Source organism: Papilio machaon, chromosome 2, assembly GCF_912999745.1.
Source record: "Papilio machaon chromosome 2, ilPapMach1.1, whole genome shotgun sequence".
In the NCBI taxonomy this organism is placed as follows: Eukaryota; Metazoa; Arthropoda; class Insecta; order Lepidoptera; family Papilionidae; genus Papilio; species Papilio machaon.
In genome coordinates, this window is record NC_059987.1 from 9,605,507 (window position 1) to 9,626,547 (window position 21,041).

The 21,041-nt window shown below is 35.6% G+C and overlaps 4 protein-coding genes across 5 annotated transcripts; 2 read left to right on the forward strand and 2 right to left on the reverse strand.

Annotated features, from left to right (window-relative positions):
• Nucleotides 1-3,495: 3,495 nt before the first annotated feature.
• On the reverse strand, nt 3,496-11,241 carry LOC106713906 (structural maintenance of chromosomes protein 6). The gene is made up of 18 exons (XM_045681567.1): nt 10,887-11,241; nt 10,652-10,810; nt 10,283-10,524; nt 9,777-10,027; nt 9,444-9,644; nt 9,044-9,237; nt 8,785-8,931; nt 8,583-8,710; nt 8,298-8,493; nt 7,722-7,887; nt 7,391-7,610; nt 6,979-7,149; nt 5,486-5,673; nt 5,245-5,413; nt 4,785-4,895; nt 4,405-4,617; nt 3,766-3,899; nt 3,496-3,574 (listed from the first exon to the last, which is right to left on the reverse strand). Exons 1-18 carry the CDS (start codon nt 11,098-11,100, stop codon nt 3,553-3,555), a joined length of 3,126 nt encoding a protein of 1,041 aa, XP_045537523.1. The 5' UTR covers nt 11,101-11,241; the 3' UTR covers nt 3,496-3,552.
• Nucleotides 11,242-11,760: 519 nt separating this feature from the next.
• LOC106713918 (alpha-endosulfine) lies at nt 11,761-13,254 on the forward strand. Of its 2 annotated transcripts, none has more exons than XM_045683155.1 (4): nt 11,761-11,792; nt 12,233-12,280; nt 12,365-12,481; nt 12,558-13,254. In XM_045683155.1, the coding sequence occupies exons 2-4, from the start codon at nt 12,242-12,244 to the stop codon at nt 12,747-12,749; spliced, it is 348 nt and encodes a 115-aa protein (XP_045539111.1). In that variant the 5' UTR covers nt 11,761-11,792; nt 12,233-12,241; the 3' UTR covers nt 12,750-13,254. The 2 variants fall into 2 exon arrangements, with proteins under 2 accessions (XP_045539111.1, XP_014362308.2); XM_014506822.2 differs by lacking the exon at nt 11,761-11,792 and adding an exon at nt 11,860-12,020.
• Nucleotides 13,255-13,735: 481 nt separating this feature from the next.
• LOC106713912 (tubulin gamma-1 chain) lies at nt 13,736-17,480 on the reverse strand. Its single transcript, XM_014506817.2, has 10 exons — nt 17,313-17,480; nt 17,034-17,236; nt 16,810-16,956; nt 16,594-16,730; nt 16,212-16,406; nt 15,562-15,682; nt 15,233-15,364; nt 14,765-14,947; nt 14,232-14,418; nt 13,736-14,109 (listed from the first exon to the last, which is right to left on the reverse strand). The coding sequence occupies exons 1-10, from the start codon at nt 17,359-17,361 to the stop codon at nt 14,093-14,095; spliced, it is 1,371 nt and encodes a 456-aa protein (XP_014362303.1). The 5' UTR covers nt 17,362-17,480; the 3' UTR covers nt 13,736-14,092.
• A 420-nt stretch (nt 17,481-17,900) lies between these two features.
• LOC106713914 (arrestin domain-containing protein 4) lies at nt 17,901-20,853 on the forward strand. The gene is made up of 6 exons (XM_014506819.2): nt 17,901-18,480; nt 18,554-18,670; nt 18,811-19,028; nt 19,389-19,571; nt 19,994-20,179; nt 20,633-20,853. Exons 1-6 carry the CDS (start codon nt 18,360-18,362, stop codon nt 20,807-20,809), a joined length of 1,002 nt encoding a protein of 333 aa, XP_014362305.1. The 5' UTR covers nt 17,901-18,359; the 3' UTR covers nt 20,810-20,853.
• The last annotated feature ends 188 nt before the right edge of the window (nt 20,854-21,041 follow it).

Genomic DNA, 21,041 nt, shown 5'->3' on the forward strand with positions numbered 1-21,041 from the left:
TAGAGCACTACTATCTTATAAACAATATATTTACTCCTCAAATTACATAGCCCATTCAAACATAACGGCTGAAATTTTGCTGATCCTCTGAAGAAAAAAGGCTATTGTTAAGTATTTTTTACATTTTGACAATATATGTTTTGACTTTACATTTTGCAACAAAATATCATATTTCTTAAAAATACTCTTTAATGCTTTTTTTTTTCGGAGTTTTTATGTATTATTTTCATTCAAAAAAAGTCTAATTTTGTACGGGAAATACCATAGCGTTTCTTTATGAATTATCAACTAGAAGGAAATCTTAGGCTGGCACTAAGTTATGATTAGTATTCCAATTTAAAATTATACTAAAAATATATCTAATATATAAAATTCTCGTGTCACAATGTTCGTTCCCGTACTCCTCCGAAACGGCTTGACCGATTCTCATGAAATTTTGTGAGCATATTCAGTAGGTCTGAGAATCGGACAACATCTATTTTTCATTTTTTTTAACTGCGCGCGGACGGAGTCGCGGGCGACAGCTAGTATTGATATAAATAATTTGTATGAACTTTGGATACTATAATTTGATAGTTGATGTCAATATCATTTTGTATATACTATGCGAAGAAATGATCACATATATAAGAGTAATGAGATTGAATGTGGATGAACCAAAGAAATGTATGGATTGTCTGAAAGAGGATATATGTAAGAAGGGAGTGAATTCAGATATGACGGCTGATGTATGTATGGAGGAATAGTACAAACTGTGCCAACACTAAATCGAAAAAAAAAACAGGTTTATGATGCTAATGTGATTTTGTATGCAATTTGTAGTGACAAATGACACTTTGATTTCTCAATTGATGCGTCATTTATAAACTTATCTTACTAATATTATAAACTAGCTTTTACCCGCGACTCCGTCCGCGCGGAATAAAAAAAATCCATACAAGATAAAAAAGTTCCCATGTCCGTCTCTTAGTTCTAAGCTACCTCCCCATTAATTTTCAGCTAAATCAGTTCGACCGATCTTGAGTTATAAATAGTGTAACTAACACGACTTTCTTTTATATATATAGATGCGAAAGTTTGTATGGATGGATGTTTATTAGAAGGTATCTCCGGAATGACTCAACGGATCTTGATGAAATTTTGCACAGATGTTGAACATAGTGTGAAAGATTACAAGCTTCTTATCAAGTTTTTTTTCAATTTCGTGCGAATGGAGTCGCGGGCAATAGCTAGTATTAAAATAAAATTATAGTTTACTTATGAAACTTGGTCCCGAAACGCCTTAACTTTATTTGAAAATATTTTCCATCAATAATAGATTTTTTTTTATAAATCTTAAACCATTTCAATTATATGTATTTAAAATTGCTACTTGTATTTGGTTCTTTATAATATACATACATATTGACAAATCCATCAGTTTCAACTACCGTACATTATCATATGTTTATACAAAGAGAAACAGTTGTTGTGACACATGTTATACGACAGTGGAAACTCATCTTAACTGAATAAGTTATTTGTAAATGATATGGGTGTGTTCATATGTTATAACATTCCATGATTTACTTTTGTTTGAAGAAATCGAGTTTGCACTGACGAAACATTTACATGAAACATGTTTTCAAAACACATGGTTTATGTGAGTGTTTTCGGCTATGCGAACTCACGCTTATCGTTATATATCTTAGTGCTATATAGTTTTGTAATAATAACTCTGTTGTAAAATATTTTATAACTCATTTAAGGTTCGCATTAATTTAATATAGAGTATTATTTAATATATATATATATCTCATTTATTTGAAAAAGAAAAAAAAACCCTTGTATTTCCAAATCGTACACTTTAATGCCATAATCAGAAGGTTGTAAATTTATTTATTTCAATTATAACAAGTTTTTTTTCTTCGTTTAAGTATGTAGCATGTAACTCTTTTTTTCATGTAAATGTTCCTCAGATAAAAATTTACTAGATTTAATGACAAGATGTTCACTTTCTAGAGAAAACTTTGCATATCTTTTTTAAAAAAAAATGCACGGACAGAAAAAGTTTGAATTTGACACAATTAAAGTGTAACATTAGAAAGAAATCTTTGACTATGTATGAATTATAGTCAAAATACATACAATGGGCGAACAATAGTCAGAGATAAAAAACGAAGCTCTATTTAGCCAAAGAATGTCGGTCGGACGACGTAGAGAGAGTAGAGAAGAAATAAAATTAATCCAAACAATAACATAATTACGCATGTTAAGTACAATCAGTATACCGTTTAATATGAAATCACTACACTTGTGTTTTATATTTATTATTTATTTATTTTGTTCGCAAGTCGAGTGATCCAGTAAGATTTTTTTTTTCGTTTAAACGGTTATCCTTGTGTTTGTTTGTGATGTATTATAAGTATATAATATATAATTGCATCAATAATATATAATATATAAGTTAGATACAAGTTATTGAGATCTTTGTTCTTTAGAAGAATTATATAATTACCTTATATACTGCAGATGTGATTTAGTGTTGATTAATTTTGTTAGATTACAATAATGTATATAACTGAGTTTATTTACTATATAATTAATGTTATGTGTCATCTATTTAATATATAAACAATATTATATAATCTGCTTCTTTTTCTAATTGTATACAAATTTTAATTAGGTCGTAAACCAATAATTTGCATGTCTCATTTATTTTGGACAAATCTTATATTTTGTTTAAATATCTCTATGTCTCTGAATAAATATTTTAGATCTTATCACTTTATCAGGTGACAAAATAACACCGTTTTTTTTGTTCGCTCCAATTTTTGAAGGTTAATAAAATGTAGTAAGTATTGTTTTTTATATACTCCTTATTACAGTCAATGTTTTATTTATCAACACTAAATAACATGTTCAGTTTTCATTAGAGAAATGTTTAGTTGTGTGGTGGACATGTGTTATACAAAATTGTAAAGTTCATCGTAATAGTTGTAAGTTCATTGAACTCGTGACGTCACATTGTAGAAATAATTTTCAATGGGGACAATTTGAGTTCTGAAATTTTAGTTAATTTAAATATTATATATAAGTCGAACGATTACGCTTATACGTCAAGGTGTACTCCCACCTTATAAATAAGACTTAGAAATGGATTTTGTTACTTTATATATATATCAGAAAATAATATAACCATTATTGTTAGGTAGTTCGCTTAGTAGATATATAAGTTATTTTTATATCAATTTATTTGAAGCTAATATAACAAGTACTAATTATATTTAAGTTGTACATTTCATTTGTATTCCGTATAGTGCGTGATCTCATAGGTGCATGGTGCGCGGCCGGTCCCCGACAGTGCGGGGTTCGATTCTCGCGACATGACACCCCACACTATATCACATGTCAATGTTGCCACGGGTGTCAATTGTATTAAATAAAACTGTGTTGATGACTTAATCATAGATTTTTTATTTAACCTATAAAATTACTGGTGTATATAAAATATAATTATAAAATAACACTCGTACGAGTAAACAAAAGTCATATTGTTTCTTCATCTTTGTACTACGGTCGAGGGTCCGCCATCCTAAAAAAAATAATAAAATAAATCGACCAACTCAAACATATTTCTTACGAAAAAAATTGATATTAATAAATGAGAGAGAAATGGAAATCTTTAATCCTTGACCTGATTTCGTAAGAAAAAATTTTTGGTCACTGAAATAGTTCTTCGTCTTACAAACATTAAGCATAAGGTAAGAAGTAAAAGGTAAGTACATATGTATGGTGACGTGAGAGGAGGCTGTGACGGCGGAGGCGTCCTGCGGCGTGAGGAACACGAACTGTCTGCCGGCGCTGCGCCGCGCGTGCGCCACCAGCAGCTCCAGCACCACCTTGCGGTTCACATTGTCCTGTACAACACCAAACACAAGTATACAACAGACGACTATACTACGTTGCTATCCGGTTTAAAACTAATTTGAAAAACCTATAGTGTTGCGGCCTCGAGGTTCGATATAGCCTTTTTGGACATTTTATAAAATATTTTTTTTTACTTCATTCAGTTTTTGACGCATTTTTTAAGTTTTTTTTTATATTAAATTTATAGTGAAAAGTTATTTCAGTCCATTCCTACCACATTCATTCATTGTGGTTCCCGTACCGGAAATCGAGCCCGAGCCTTCTGGGTGAAAACTCATATTAAATTTAGTGTAAAAAAATAAATAAAAATGCGTACAAGATATAAAACAAACACGTCAAAACCTGAATGATGTAAAAAAAGAATATTTTATAAAATGTCCAAAAAGGCTGTATAGAACCCTGAGGACGCAACATATAGCATACTGCAAAATCTCTAAATGATTTAGTAGAGTAGACTTATTTTTCAATCTTAAATATCAATGTTTTATTACTAACCATAAAAACATCAAACTCGTCCATGAAGTAGAAGGGCAGCTCGACACACTCCCAGAGCGCCATGATGAAGGCGACAGTGGAGTAGGAGCGCTCGCCGCCCGACAGCGAGGCAGTGGAGGCGGCGCGGCGAGCCCCGCCCTCGGCCCCGCCCCCGCCGCGACCAGCGCACGCTATGCGCAACGACTCGTTCGCATAGTCAATCTCTAATTGACCCTAATTAAAAAAAATATTTGATATATAAAAATATACGACATTTTAGTTTTTAAAATATAAAGGTGTACTTTTAATTTCGACCCTTAATTTTTTGCAAAATATAAAATGGCCGCGTTGCCGATGTGACATCTGATAAAGGATTGTATACTGAACATAGTTTAACTTACCGAGTACCCTCTAAGTGTGAGTATCGACTGGAAGCAGTGCTGTACGCGGCGCGCTATCAGCGACTGCACTTTGTGACACAATTTCAGATGTTTGCTCGTAGTGGCCTTTATCTGTAAAAAAAATCAACTATTTATAATAAAAGCCGTCAAATATTACACAAAAAATATTATACGAGCGAGATAGTTTTCAAATGATTAAAGATGGCAAGTCAATTCTAATTTTACTCGCGTGAGTAATGCGTGCTACGCTTTCTCGTAGACGTTTGTAGACTGCTACGTGCAAGCTACGATGCAAATACATTTTGCTTTGCAACTGTTTATGAACGAAATTTAAATGACACATTAAATATGGCTGCGAAATGTTATTCCAAACGTTTCATATTACTATGTACGTTATGTTTGTAGACAATATGCACATATTCATGATCAGAGTTCAGTATGTATATATGTGAGAGGTGACCTCGTCTATGAGCTGTCGCAGGCTGTCGAGGGCGCGCTTGGTGCGGCGATATGAGCGCTCAACGGCCAGCAGCCGCTCCGCCACCTCGGCTCGGCTCAACCCGTCGCTACGGATAGACCTCAGCTTCAGCTGCACCTTCTTCAGCTCGTTCACCAGGATCGCCTTGTCTCTACACACAATTATACATATAGTTGTAACGTGTGTGTGCATGAATATGTTTATTTGTGTACTTTTCCTATACCTGGTCTGTTCAGTCCTAGGACATATGTTGTTTGCTAGCTGCACCTTGTTGTCCAGTTCAGCGCGGCGCTCCTGCAGCACGTCAGCGACGCGCACCAACTTGTCTCGCTCCTCGCGCTCGCGCTGCTGCAGCCCGCGCCGCTCAGACACCCCGCGCTCCACCTTCAGCTGCTCCTCTTCTATCTCGTCCTAAATAACAATGATTCATTATAGTTTGCTATAGTTTCCGAACGTATTTCTGAGGATAGGATCTTGGATCACTCCGCCGAAGAACCAAAGAACCCTATTTTTTTTTTATGCACGGCACTATGCCGTCCTCTCGTTCTCCCCTGGCATGGTGGCCAGTCTTTATTTTCTTTTATTAACATTTATTTTCCTCTCTTACTAAGAAACCCTATTTTTAGATGGATGGATGGATGTTTGTTAGAAGGTATCTCCAAAACGACTCAACGGACCTCGATGAAATTTGGCATAGATGTAGAGCATACCTTATACAAACACATAGGCTACTAATTAAGTTTATTATTTCTGTGCGGACGGAGTCGCAGACGACAGCTAGTAACTATAAATAAGATCATCATAATAACGACATTTTAACACATTCAGTATCACAACTTGTCTGGAGAGCTCAATTTGAAAATTGAGTTTTTTATCAGTAACCTCATAGCTATATGATACGACTGATTAGACGCTATATAATAAATTAGACATCTTTTTATGCGGAATTAGCTGTCGCCCGCGACTCCGTCCGTGTGGAATTATAAAAAATAGGTAATATAGGTAATAAGTATTTACTCGTAAATAAAAAGACAAAGAATCAATGTAAAGGAGATTACTCTAAACTATATAAAATATGTAAAATTTTACCGGCTAGCCTGAAACATAAATATCTTCTACTTGTAAATAACCATAGTAAACAGGATCGATTCGCTAATTTGGTGCAACATAAAACGGGCACAAGTTCTATGTCGAAAGGTAAATTTGAAATACCCATGGTACAAAATTACTATGGAGATAGAATGTTAAAAAAACGAGTTCCATATTTACTCAACAGTTTACCTGAGGACATAAGACGTGAGCCTAAACTTGGTAAATTTAAACAATTATTAAAAAAACACTTGTTAAATACATTGTAACCATCTAAGTAATGTAAAGCGAGTGACCTGCAGTCAAACTGCGTAAGCAGTTTTGCGGGGCATGTAATATTTGAAAGTATAACTGTGTAAGTGTAAATTTTCCAAAATAAATAAATAAATAAATAAGTAGCCTATATGCATGTTCTTTCAGACTATGTTCTACATATGTGCTAAATTTTGTCAATATCCGTTAAGCTGTTCTGGAGATACCTTCAAACAAACATCCATCCATCCATCCATCTAAACATTCACATTTATAATATTAGTATGATAGAAATATTTAAAAAATAAGAAACTTCGTTCCAAAAACTTAAAATAAACTTTGTATTCAATTAAAGTAGTCTCGTAATGTACTTACAGCAAGATTGCGGCATGCGGCGGTGACCTTCTCCAGCTTGGGTTTAACACTGTTCAATATCTCTTGCCGCTCTTGTATCTTCTGTTTGAACTCACTCTCCTTCGCCGCGCACACCTCCGCCTGCTCGTTCAATGTCTTTAACTTCTCTTTTGACACTTTCAATTCTTCCATCTGTAAAAATAATTACATTTATTTAAATTCATTTAGTAAATTCAAAACTATATTTTTTTATTACCCAAGAAAATATTTTAAATAACTTTATGTGTCCGTATATGACCAATAATTTTTTTTTCTAATAAAGGGATGATAATCATAGTATCTGCCTCTACCATAGTGAATTGGTCTCCTTTAGTATGAAGCTACATTAAAGTTCTTTTGTGCCCAATTAACGACTCTGAGTGGTATGACTGACCAGTACGGACTGTAGCGGCGCTGCCTGCAGTTCGAGTGCGGCTCGTGCACTACGCACAGCCTCATCGCGCTCATGTTGGCTCGCCAGCAGCGCCTGCAGCGCACGCGACGCCTCGCGCTCCATACCCCTCGCCCTCGCAGCTTCTACATTCAGCTGCTCCGCCTTCATCTCCATCTCCTTCAGCACTCTCTCAGCCTCTTCAATCTCACCCATTATCTGCCTACACATATCATACCAGATAGTGATTAGTGTTAACTGTCACATTCGCTAGTTCTTATGCCATTATATGTGTTTGTGCAGCGCTTAATGGCTTATGAAAATGTAATGTTACTTCTTCCTCTCGGCTGTGCTGAGATGTAAGAAGCGCAGAGGTCGCGCTGCACCGCCGTAGCTGCGGTAGTTGGGCGCAGGATGGTACTCGGTGCCGTCCAGCGTCACGATCTTGGAGCACCGCTCCGGTACATTCTCCTCTGTATCCGCCAGACGCACCGCATCCTCTGTACACAACCGACTTTTGTACTGACTATTATTATTTTCTGGTAGTACAAGTTGTAGGAACATAGCATATACTTATAAATATTCAAATTTATTATAAACTAGTTGTCGCCCGCGACTCCGTTCGCGCGAGATAACAAAAAAATAATAAGTAGCCTATGTGTTCTTCCAGAATATTTTCAACATTTATGTAAAATTTCATCGAGTTCCGTTGAGTCGTTGGACATACCTTCAAACAAACCATCCATCCATCCCAACATTCGCATTTATAATATTAACAATGAATATAAGTAGTCATTTAGCGTCGCAGTATTTGATCTAGTATATATTTCAATATATGTATACAAACAATCAGTTTTTTACTGCCTTGTATTTTAACACATTCAGGGTGTAGTATCGAGCAGTGGCTGACCGTGTTCGGCGACGAGGAGTATGGTCTCAATGGCGAGGTTGTCTATGAGGAAGTTGGCGACGACAGTATCTGGGACGTGCAGCGCGTCGAGTGCGCAGACGCCGGCCGCCGCCCGCACTTTGCTGCGTCTCACATCGTGCTGCCGGCTCAGGAACTCGCTGCATGTCACACCCGGCTTCGAGCTGCTGCCGTACACCTATAATAAAAGTACAACATCCCTCCTTTTAAATATGTATTTAAAAAAAAAGTTCAAAAGCCGTGGGGAGCGTTATTATCTATTCATACCTGCTTCATAATATCGAACAGTTTTCTGGAATCTTCGACGTTGTTGACGCAAAAATTCTTTATCGCACCACCGATGATATGCTCGATAGCGCCTCCCCATTTCTTTTCTTTCAACTTCAGATAATGTCCTGTAAAAAATTATGTAAAATGAAGATGATTTCAATGTTGTGTAATTCAGAATATTTAGTTCTAACAGACGTACCGACGGGTCCTCGGGGCGGAGCGCTAAAGTGTCCCGCCTCGGCCGCCTGGCGCACGCGCTGGCACAGCTCCACCATCTGCCCGCCATACACCGCCAGCGAGTCTCCGCCGCGCGACTCCAGCTCGCGTAACTGCTGCTTCAACTGCTCTGCACATACACAACACTCAAAACTACCATCAAAGCCAAAACAAGCTGATGCATGATTAGCCTTGTAATAGTATAAGATGAAGACCACTATCTCGATATTGCTTGTACTAACTGATAGTGTTGCGCTGTTGCTGAGCGCGCGCTGCGGCTGCATCTGCAGGTTGCTGCGCGTGCGCAGCGTGAGCGCGGGCCTGCGCGGCGTCGTGCTGCGCGGTGTCGAAGCGCGCGCGCATGGCCGCCGCCTCGCGCTCCGCCGCCTCCAGCGCCTGCTCCAGCAGCCGCCGCCTCCCCGCCGCGTCCTCACACCTAACAAACACACACTTACTTCCATACTCCAGATGAAGATCTTCTAGATATTCAATTTTGATTACTCTTTACGTTAGAAACCTAGAATCTAACGGATTGTAATTAATACAAACATTAGAATTTCGGAATTAATTTTCATGTTTTTTTTTGTATTCTAGTGAAACATTTTACTAAGCTAAAAACAACATCAAAAAAACAAAACTTACTGGAAATTCTCTCTCATCTCCCTCTCCAAGTCGGTGACCTTGGTGCGCTCCCTGTCGAGCAACTTGTACAGCTTGGCGTTAGCGAGCTGGTCCGCGCGCCAGGCGGCTTGCAACTCGCGCACCTCGCCCTCCGCCTGCTCCACCTCGCGCTCCAGAACTGACCTCTTCTTTGTCTTCTCTTCCAGTTGCGCTTTTAGTGTACTGATGGAAAATATTCTTGTTTTTTAATTCAAATACAACACAATATACCTCATTGAATAATATAACATGGTAATGCTACAACTAAACATATACACATACGAACAAGTAATAAGCAAATGAAAATTTACTTACGCAATTACGCTGCTCTCGCCACCAAACTCTTCCTCCATCCTGCGCAAGGATGCCAATAGTCTTTCACATTTTTCGTTCTGTTTGTCGTGTTGTTTTTGTATGTTATCCACCTCTTTTTCGAGCTCCGCTACTTCACTCCAATAATATTCATTTTGTAAAGCTTGTTTTTGTGCTTCAATTTCGTCACGTGACTGCATCTGTTCGTAACTTGTTTTCCACTTTTGATATTCTTTCTCCAATTCTGCACAGGCCTATAATAACGATAATATGCGTATGGCTCAAGTTAATAATTCATGAGGATAAATACAATTGAATCTGGATGAATGAGAGTCATTATACCCAACGTACAACGTTCATAAGCAAAAAGCTCGGGTAACAGAGAAAGATAAGCAAGAACAACATTGCAGTCCCTAGGATTCACACTTATCCAGGTTCGATTTTATACATACACGAAAATTTTTAAAGGAATAATTGGAAAAAAATTATAGAAACAACATTTGAATTACTTCATTTTTTCTGTTCCAGATAGAGACAGCCTTCTTACAGTTTTCAAGTGACCTCAAGTAATTCCCTTCTGTTTGATCGAGATTTGTTGCTTTACGGAACAATGAATATATCTTCTTAGCATCAGATGCGTGGAAGCTACGCGCATCATCCTGATTGAGCACAGAGATAGGATTGTCCACTTGTATGTCATGGGCTAAGATTATAGTGTTTACTTCTTCAAATTTTGTTGAAATCACTTCACCTGTAAATAAAGGACATGGTTTTCATACAAATAATATTGATAACTTATAACAAGTCACTATCCATACTAATTGATAATTATTTCACCAAATTAGGAACAAATTTTATAATTTAATTGTTTTTCATACCTGTGGCAGATTTTACTTTATAGCTGGAGCCACCTGATGCATTTATATTTCTAACTATGGTAATGTAATCTCCATAAATATCGTGCTTGTAGGCTTTTGGACTGCTATTCTTAATTTTTATTTCCACGGTGGCAGAGTTGGAGCCTTTTTTGATAAATGCTGGAAGAAAAAAATAGTATTATGTCTGATATGAAAACTATTGATTGTGGTATTTAATATATTTTTTAAAACTTACAATGCAGGTTGTTTCCACGATTTGTAGCAGAAGCTCTACCTCCCAAACCGACCACCAAAGCCGTCAGAATTGCACTTTTGCCACTGCCATTTCGACCAACAATAAAATTTACGTTTCTGTTTAAATTTATTTCTAAGTTTTCATGACAAAAGAAGTTACGGACGTGAATACTATGAATGGAGCCATCGATATCATCTGCTACATCTTCGTCCATTTTTTTAACATACACGATAAAAATTAACCTTTAATCATATCAGGTATTCTAAACCAAAAAGTTTTATAAATGTTTTTATGCTTTCAAGTTACCGTTTTTTTAAGTATCTCTAGACTTGGAGTCAATATAATATAAATTCAAGAAATTGCATAAACTGCTTAACAAATCAACATTAAACTATGATAAGATAAACAAACTTTAACGTAAAGCGCGTAAAGCTGTGAAAGTTTATTGACAACGTTTGACATTGACATTTGACAACTGTTGACATTGACATTTAACAACTGTTGGCATTTGGCATGTTGCCAGCTGAGAGAGAGCAGTGTTTCCAGACTCCAAACTGAAAAGAAGTCTGAGTTTATTCAAAATCTAGTTAATATTACATTAAGAAAAGTAGTTATGGCAAAATATTTATTTTTACATTTTCGCTATGATCTGATACTGAAAACTTAAAAACGCCTTTAAAAACATCATGATTTGATATTGAGAAATGCTTGACAAACTACTATGGCAATAATTTAAAAAAACGCCATTTTTGATTTGAAGAAAATCACGAACGAGAGCGTTTTTATTTGTTGACGACTATTTTCTTGTTGCAACGGTTACGATTCTTAGATCGGTATTTTCCATCACTTCATTATCTTATCAGCCGCATTTAAAAAGAAAGTGACCTTATTGTTGCAAGACTTGAGGTAAACAATTAAGTTAGAAATCATACTGTAACTGTCATTATAAACTCGTATATTTGTACCATGTGTGAAATGATATGTTATTGTGCTTCATATGCTGTAAATAATTCCATTTAGATGACGAATTGGTGATATCGGTGAAAAACAATTGCCTAAGATAAATTGTAATTTAAAAAATAATAGGGTAAACAAAACAAAGCTTTACGACATAGCAACAATTTCTTCCATAGTGTTAGTATAAGACATGAAAATTGTACTTGTATTACAAAAACTGTAGGACAAACAAAATTATTCTTATTCCCGTAAAAGTAATGTTCTTTCTAAAGCACTTTGGTTATATGAAGACAATGATATAAAATGAATTTGTGTTTATATTGTACCTACATGTTATGTAAACGTTGTATTTTTTGCGAAAAAAATTTTTTCAATCACCTTTGTTGCAGGTTTTAAAGATGAGTGAATCAGCTGATCAAAATGAGCCAACAAAGGATGTAAGTTTATACAGTAACTACTTATTTAAATAATAAAACTGATTTTCTTTACAACAAATACTTTTTATTATTTGTTTATTTCAGCCGAAAGAAGTAGAAAAATTGGAGGAAGCTAAGCTAAAAGCAAAGTTTCCAAATGCTATATTAGGTAAAGGGCCTGGAGGACATTCGGCTTTTCTTCAGAAGAGATTAGCTAAAGGAGTGAGTAATATTATATTTATCCTATTTAAATATATCCTATATTAGTCCTAGTATTATAAATAAATTTCCTTTACAGCAAAAATTCTTTGATTCCGGTGATTACCAAATGGCAAAACAGAGGCCAAGTAATCTAGCAGGTCCATTCAAAGCACCAGCTGTACCTGCCAAGTTGCCAACAGGAGATGCCATCCCAACACCTGAAACCGTCCCACTCCGAAAGACCTCCATCATACAGCCCAAGTACCAGGCTCCGAGCCAGACCTCCTAGCCTCGCCGAATGGAGGCAGCCAGCCATTAATTTTAATTCCTATTTTCATTTTGCTAATTCATATCACTATGCAATTGCTTTTAATTTGTAATCTAAGTTAAAACCCTATGCGGGTAGACATCTTATTTCTTTTTGCAACTTGATGTTTTCATTGTGATTTGAAAATAACTAGTATGTATGTTAAAACTATAATTTTTATAAAAACAACTGTTATATTTATACAATTTAGGTATTAATGTTATGTCAAGAATGTATGTATTTTATTTTGGTAAATGTTGGCTGTAGCCGATGTTTCAAGAATTGCTATCACTCATACAAATTAAGTATAGAAACAAGTTAACCTTTAACCCTGTTGGTCAGTAATTTACTCTACACATTTAAATAGAAATTTTGTTGGGAAAAAAACACGAGATTGACAAGTATCAATGTGTGTATGTTACAAAATTTTTTATAGGTTATTTTAAGAAGGAAAATATAAGTGTTGTAGAATTTGCAAAAATAATCACACTTTTGTAGTCCTCTATTTTTGAAACTCACTGCATGTTTTGTGCCATTATTATATTTCAACTTTAATATTATTTAAAAGCATTAATATTTAATTTTCATCATGTATTATTTTATAACATTCTGTTGTCATTTTCTTATGCTTCTGAAGTAATAATGCAACTGTAAATTCAATTAAATCATTCATTTTTTAACAATATTTTCGCTTATGTTATTAACCTTGGACTGTGTAAATAAAGCCATTGAACTTAAAGTGATGTTAATATAAGCAAATGGTGTAGGTTGTGCTCTCTTGTAACATTTGTGGGTTTAAAGTAAAAATAAAAAAAATCAAAGTAAGAATTAAACAGTTTATTATTGTAATTTAATGCAGACTAATTAAAATAACGAATTGTTACAATACATAACACTTATATAAAACAATTACATTGTAAATCTGTTTATGCAATTAATTTACTTTGTGATATTATTTTTGTTACTGCTTTACTCGTGGCAAAGAAACCGCAATGTGTTACGCACGGGAGTGATATATGCAAAGGGAATGTTGAGAGTTAGTTGTATTTAATTATAATAAATTCTTGTATAAGAAAATTTTCGTTTTTTTTTTTTAACACCTACAAACGAAAACTAGTGCAAATAGGCAAGTTAACAATATGAGACATGGAAGATTCTTAGGCGTAAGTTACGTTTCTGAGATTACAATATTACATGGCACTTATAAAAAAAATTACGACAGAGATTCTCTGAGTAAAACTTTCACTTGGTTCCGCTTTCCTTTGGAATGCTTACAGCGAGGGACACCTTAACACCACATGGAGTTTCCTAGTATATGGCCTTTGTTATATTTGACTGCTCTCTGTAAATATAGAATTTAACACATTACCAAAAGTGTATGTTAGTGCTAATACTAACAAGGCACAAGGCCAACTTTGTCAAATATTTATATTGCTCATTCTTAGTTATAAAACATGTACAAACCAGGGTTCCAATGCACATAGTCCGGCGTGGCAGCAGCCTGGTATTCCTGCACGAGGTCGTCGACCACGCCGCGCGATTCATCGAACTCTTCCAATGACTCCTTGAACATGGGCTCTTTGCGGAACACCTCGAGGAATGCTTCACGCTTGCGCAGTTTGTCGAACTGTTGGAGACATCGGTCAAAGAGCTGCAAAGATAATGCAATGTACAGTATCAAATATATATATTTTGTTTCATAAACACTACAATACAAAATGCAGAAGTATTATGTTTATAGTAGTTGTCGCCCGCGACTCCGTCCGTGCGGAATTAAAAAAAACCTAATAAGTAGCCTATATGTTCTTCTAGACTATGTTCTACATCTATGCAAATTTCATCGAGTTCAGTTGAGCCATTCTAGAGATACCTTCAAGCAAACATCCATCTAAACATTTGCTTTTATAATATCAGTATGATTGCATTATAACTTTGCAAGAGCATTCAGAAATTGCTTAAATCCTTATAAATACGGACATATATGATCATCTACTTACCGAGGAGATGTTTGTGTGGTTGGCCAATAACAAACCAGATACTTTATGTGAGGCGTGCACATAAGGTGAGCGTCGCGACAACGCCACTTGTATAGATGCGGGACCCCATGGTATAAACGAGGCTAACTTTCGTTCCCTAATACGCTGCAGTGACTTGTGCACTTGTGATGGGTCCACTTCACCCTTTAGAATAATTATTGTTATTTTACATTAAATTTGTGGAAACATTGATTAACATCATTTACAAATTCATTACGAAAAATATTTTTTATCAAAATCAAAGCACTAGAGGCGGAGCTTCGCGGTAACACACATAAAAAAAACAGTTGAATTGATAACCTCCTTCTTTTTGAAGTCGGCTAAAAAAACAGATTACACATACCAATCTTAAAAAAGGGCTTCCAACCTCATATCAATGTTTTTTTACTGTTTACAGGACTGGCTTAAAATAAAACAAATCGTGATTACCTGTATAATATTGAGTATAGATATATAGCAATGCTGATTTGTGCGATCAGGGCTGAGAGAGACCATCATATTCTTTGGCTGCAGCAGTCTTTGCATTACATCTAGTACTGTCGTTTTTCGAATCTTTGGGGCCTTAAAAATAATATTAACATTTAATTTATAAAGCTTGATCATAGGCATCTTAAGCTTATTATGAATGATTTAATGGATATTTTCAGATAAGATTGTTGATGGATAAGAGGATGTTCCAAAAAAATGTAAGTAAGGAAAAAATTACTACCGAATAAATATTGTAGTGAGTAAAATAAATTTAATTCCACATTACTAACAGTGTTGAGTTCATGATCAGCGGTGAGTGGTGTATACCCGGTCATGAGGAAGTGCAGGCGCGGCGTGGGGATCAGAGGTGCCACCAGGCTGATCAGGTCATTGTTCATGTATGATGGATATCTGCAGGCAAAACATTATTATAAAATAATTAAGAATGGCCAACACTCTCATATAATTATCTGGTGACGGCATCAACTAGTTTTAGACCTGTTGGGGGTTCACCTTCAGGGTGTGATTTTTGGCTGTACACGTGGTCGCGTGACACCTCGTACTTCACAAGTGTTAGCCATTCTTTAGTTGACAATTTTTTTTTTTTATGAATTTACAAATATTGCAGTCATACTTTTTTTAGTTTGTTGAACTTTTGTTATGTGTATATATGTATCGGGAGGTAAAGGGAATGGTACAAGAGATGGAGCACTGGAAATTGCTCAATTGACAAGGATGACATTGTTCTTAATTTTCCAACAACAAACTTTGTTTTAAAAATTGTATATCTGATGCCCATGACTTTCTCCAGCTAAGGTGGTCCAGGTCATAATGACTTATTTTAAATTTCATCTAGATTGATTTAGTCATTCTGGATTTATGTGGTAACAATAATCCATCTATCCCAATTTTTAATAATACTTGTAAGATTGAGTTTTACCTTAGTGTAGCAGTACTGGCACTCATAATAGTAGACACTAAAGTGTTGATCTGTGCAAATGAAGGGTTCTGTATATGCAGGCGGTCACTGGCTATACGGTTGAGAGCCGTATTGTCCAGTACCATAACACAATCCGCACTCTCCGTTAAACGCTTCAATGTGAGTAATGAGTTATATGGCTGAACAACTACATCACTGAAAGGAATACAAATTTGTATAAATATCTTACCATAATATTTAACTTTGTATATAGTTTTTGTCAACATTTTTAACACTTCTTGTAGAGAGATATTAAAGAGGTAGAGATAAAAGTTTTTCGTGTCAAGGCAATTTCTGTTTTTTCTTCTAAAACTTCCTTAGTTATTTAAATAGAAATTTTTACCTTATTTCATCAAGATTGGGGAAGACACTGTAAGTCTGTACTAGCTTTTTGGGAAATCTGTCTGATAAATGTTCCAATATATAAGATCCCATTCCAGAACCTGTGCCACCTGCAATTGAATGACAGAGCACAAATCCCTAAAAATATAAGTAATATGTTAATAAAAATTTACAAAATTACCACAAATAAGAAAAAATAAAAATTCTAAAATAATACCTCTAAATTATCACTACCATCGGCTTCTCTATTTATGATATCAAATACTTCCTCATTAAGTTTTTCACCTTGTGCATATCCTGATGCCCAGTTGTTGCCCGCCCCGCCCCCGTGTTTTGATAAATACACATTTTCGGGATTATAAAGCTGCAAAAACATGTCCATGAGAGCATGAAAAAGATATCAAATATTTCAAATGTAAACAAAGATATCCCTCTCTCTACCTTGGCATATGGTGAATTCATAATTGTATGTATAACTCGAGGTTCCAAGTCGAGCAAAACAGCGCGAGGTATGTAATGATCGTCGTCAGCTTGATAGAAGAATACATCTTTCCGATCTGATCCCGCAGAAGCAAACTCTTCCAAAATTCCCTCCGGAGATATTCCATGTTCAATACACAATTGCTTCCAAAACTCGAAGCCGACTGTGACAAAAATATAGAATTTGAAATTAACTGAATCGTATACAAAACGGCACTTTAATTAAAAGTAATAAATTACTTTGATTTCCACATTGACCAAGTTGAAGAGTTATCATTTCACTCGGCATTTTTATTATCTTTTGATCCTTTTCTTTCTTTAGCAAGATTTATAATCCAATCAAAGGTTAATTTATTTTGGCTGCCACAGTACGTTGTTTTCTCATTTATTATTTGTTTAAATTTTATTATTCCTACATGTTTTGATCAATGTCAAAAACTTCATTGTTATTGGCCAATATAACAAGATGTCTTATATGCACCAATAGGAACGAATTCAAACCGCCATTCAATGAATCGGTGACAACAGATAACAAAATATTATGTCTTATTGTGATCATACCAAAACATTTTGAATCGATAACAACATTTTTATTTTTCGACTGGCGGTGATCACTTGAGATGTGCCGCGTTTTCCGATTTCAACATGCACTAAAAAAGTAATGCAATTTCTGCAAAAATTGTTACATGTGAATTTATCAAAACAACTACATGAAATATCAAATATCTACTTTTGTGTTTAGTCTTTGACAAAAAAGTCAAAATAAAAAAGCAAAAAAGTTTTGTCGCGGATGATCGCGAAATCAATTTTATATTTAAGTAATGTTTTAATTAGTTCTTAATGGTGAAAACTATTACATAAATCTGAATAGATAAATCAATTGAATGATATTTTCTAATGTAAAGTAAAATAATTTATAATACTCCTACGAGTTGAAGACAAACGTTTTGAACTTGATGGCCTTCACTTAAAATATTTCTTAACTTTGTTCAACCTACGGATTATGTGAGAAGTGCTTAGATTAGGTCATTTAAGGCAAGAGAGTCGTAACTTAGGGTTTTGTTTTTACATTCTGCGCCTTGGTATAAGTATTTTTCAATTACTTTCTACTGGAGTTGCTTCCGTGTAACAATCTAAATTACGAAACTATTCTGCACACGTTTTATCCTCATATATTTACATATATCAATCGCATCAATTATTGTGTACATTAGACCGTAGCATTGTTGTCCATATTTATCGTATTCACGGTTACGTTAATTGCAAAAGACATAAAAGCTCACGAAAATGCCAAGGAAGTTATTGAAATTTTTGATTGTGTTTGATAACACATCATTGTTATACTTTCCGGGTCAATTTTTGTCTGGGAAAGTGTTAATGGAATTGCAAGAAGATACACCAGTGTTAGGTAAGTTGAAACTTAATTGTTACTTAATAAGAAATAAAAGAAAAATCTTTATTTACATCGTAATATCTTTTAGGTCTACATTTCCATGTCATCGGTGAGGGTGTAGTGCGAGTGGGCTCCGGTCGTCATGAGCGGTTGTTTGATAAAGAGAATTATATTGATTTCAGGATGCGTCTTCTTGGTGAATCAGGTAAACACTATATTTGATAAATCAGGATGAATTTGTGATTATTATTTACATATGTAGTTGTGTTAGATTTATTAGTCATTGATGTTTCTTGTTCAAAAATTATTTTTAAAATTTTAAAGTGTTATCAATTTTATTCACAGGTCATACACCATCATTATTATCTCCGGGCATCCACAGTTTTCCATTTAAGCTAGGTTTACCTATGGGACTACCATCAACATTCCTTGGCACACACGGCTGGGTCCAGTACTATTGTAAAGCTGCTTTAAGAGAACCAAATGGGTTAACACACAAGAACCAGCAAGTTTTTATTGTTATGAATCCAATTGATCTAAATTTGGAGCCTCCTGTGTTATCTGTATGTATAATTTTATGTTAAAGGTGAAATTTTTTAAATAATTTATAGACTTTCCTGTATAAACTGAGAAAATGTTACTTATTCAATTCTTTGAATAATATTAATATACTATTCCTATATATATAATATTTATTAATACTACTATTCCACTACTCAAAACCAAGGGTACTAGGGGTGCATGGCCCCCAGGTTTTATGGCCACCTGGGTGATGAACCTAGGGGGCACTAACCAATGGACATACTTTTAGGTCTGCGAGACCTCCTTTTGGAGCCAAATATATTTAGGCGACCCTGTCAGTACTTGGATGTATTTTACATTTGCATGAAGAGATATTTATTTTATCATGTATTTGTTTGCAGCAAGAGCTAGAATGCAGTATCGAGCACCGCGTGGGTGTGGGATGCGTGGGCGGTGGTGCGGTAGCGTGCAGCGTGTCGCTCGACCGCGGCGCATACGTTCCCGGTGAGAGCATCGCGCTCTCTGCACGACTCGTCAACAACTCGCGCACCGCTATCAAGTGTACACGAGCTGCATTAACAGAGGTCAGCCATTTTAATTAATTAATGTTGGGGATCAGTTATTAGAAGTAACATACTAATGGAGCTAATGGGATCATCAGCTCACTATACATCCCCACCGCGAGGCTCCGAGCCTCTCCAAGTTAGAGGTGACTAGGCCATTGTCAACTGCGCTGGCCAAGTACGGATTGACTTTACACATATCATTGAATTTCTTCTCAGATATATGTAAGTTGCATCTCGATGTTTTCCTTCACAGTAAAAACGTCGGATAAATGTACATATGAAAATCGAAAAACACATTGGTACATGGCGGGATTCGAACCCAGGACCTGCAGATTGCAAGTCAAGTGCTTAAAGCTTGAGCCACTGACACTATGAGATGGATGATGGAGTATATATCATATACATATTCTTTCATAATATTGCTTGTGTTTTATTGTTAGACAATCCAGTATTCGGCACACGGTAAAGTGGCGGCGAAGGAGGTGCGCGAGCTGGCGACTCTGACGCACGGTAAGACGCGGCCCGGCGGCTCCGACGTGTGGCGCCGCGAGCTGCTCTATGTGCCTCCACTGCCACCCACAAATCTACGCGGCTGTCACCTCATCGCCGTACACTATGACGTATATGTTAGTGTTGCCATTATATTATGTAACATTGTGTAATTACAGGCTTGAAGTTAATTGGAAAACACGGTGTGAAATTCACACATAGACTATTGTTTATTATGAAATAGAAGCTTACATATCTCATTGTTCAAGTATTATGTATATAAAACTAGCTTTTACCCGCGACTCCGTCCGCGCGGGATAAAAAAAAATGCACACAAGATAAAAAAGTTCCTATGTCCGTCTCCTAGTTCTAAGCTCAATTTTCAGCTAAATCAGTTCGACCGATCTTGAGTTATAAATAGTGTAACTAACACGACTTTCTTTTATATATATAGATTAATACATAATTGTAGTTATGTATATAAGATATTTATGATTTGGCATTGTCTGTACAAAAAATCGTAAAATAATTCTGCTAATTCATCTTACATTTAAAAACCAACAGTTGATTATTTTTTTTTACATCCCCAGTTCATAATTGAGCCGAAGAGTTTGGAAAAAGAGGTGAAGCTGCAACTACCTATTGTACTCGGCACATATCCGTTCCGTGAACGTGATGAGGATGGTGAGCGCGGGGAGCAGCCACCTACACACTACCCCACTACACTACCCGTCTTCCGCGCCTGGCTGCACGACAAGCCGCGCTGATCACATGTATGACTCCATACATACATACATACATACTCAAGCATTCCATTTTTGTTTTCAATATAAATTTTGCTCAATGTAGAGCTTTAATTTTTACTTTATATTTTTTTATGAAGCTGATTACTCTTTGAATGCGAATTGTATTTTGATAATATTTTTTTTATACAAATACTAGTTTTCGCCCGCGACTCTGTTCTGACGTAATTAAAAAAAACTTATTAGCCTATGTGTT

Coding starts and splice junctions, on each gene's coding strand:
- LOC106713906 (XM_045681567.1), bottom strand. CDS start 11,100: ATGGACGAAGATGTAGCAGATGATATCGATGGCTCCATTCATAGTATT. Junction 9,645..9,776: donor GGCGAGAGCAGCGTAATTGC/GTAAGTAAATTT, acceptor ATTTTCCATCAG/TACACTAAAAGCGCAACTGG. Junction 8,932..9,043: donor GCAACAGCGCAACACTATCA/GTTAGTACAAGC, acceptor GTGTATGTGCAG/AGCAGTTGAAGCAGCAGTTA.
- LOC106713918 (XM_045683155.1), top strand. CDS start 12,242: ATGAGTGAATCAGCTGATCAAAATGAGCCAACAAAGGAT. Junction 12,281..12,364: donor AAAATGAGCCAACAAAGGAT/GTAAGTTTATAC, acceptor TGTTTATTTCAG/CCGAAAGAAGTAGAAAAATT. Junction 12,482..12,557: donor AGAAGAGATTAGCTAAAGGA/GTGAGTAATATT, acceptor TTTCCTTTACAG/CAAAAATTCTTTGATTCCGG.
- LOC106713912 (XM_014506817.2), bottom strand. CDS start 17,361: ATGCCGAGTGAAATGATAACTCTTCAACTTGGTCAATGTGGAAATCAA. Junction 16,407..16,593: donor CCCAATCTTGATGAAATAAG/GTAAAAATTTCT, acceptor TATTCCTTTCAG/TGATGTAGTTGTTCAGCCAT. Junction 14,948..15,232: donor CTATACTCAATATTATACAG/GTAATCACGATT, acceptor ATTATTCTAAAG/GGTGAAGTGGACCCATCACA.
- LOC106713914 (XM_014506819.2), top strand. CDS start 18,360: ATGCCAAGGAAGTTATTGAAATTTTTGATTGTGTTTGATAACACATCA. Junction 18,481..18,553: donor AGAAGATACACCAGTGTTAG/GTAAGTTGAAAC, acceptor AATATCTTTTAG/GTCTACATTTCCATGTCATC. Junction 19,029..19,388: donor TGGAGCCTCCTGTGTTATCT/GTATGTATAATT, acceptor ATTTGTTTGCAG/CAAGAGCTAGAATGCAGTAT.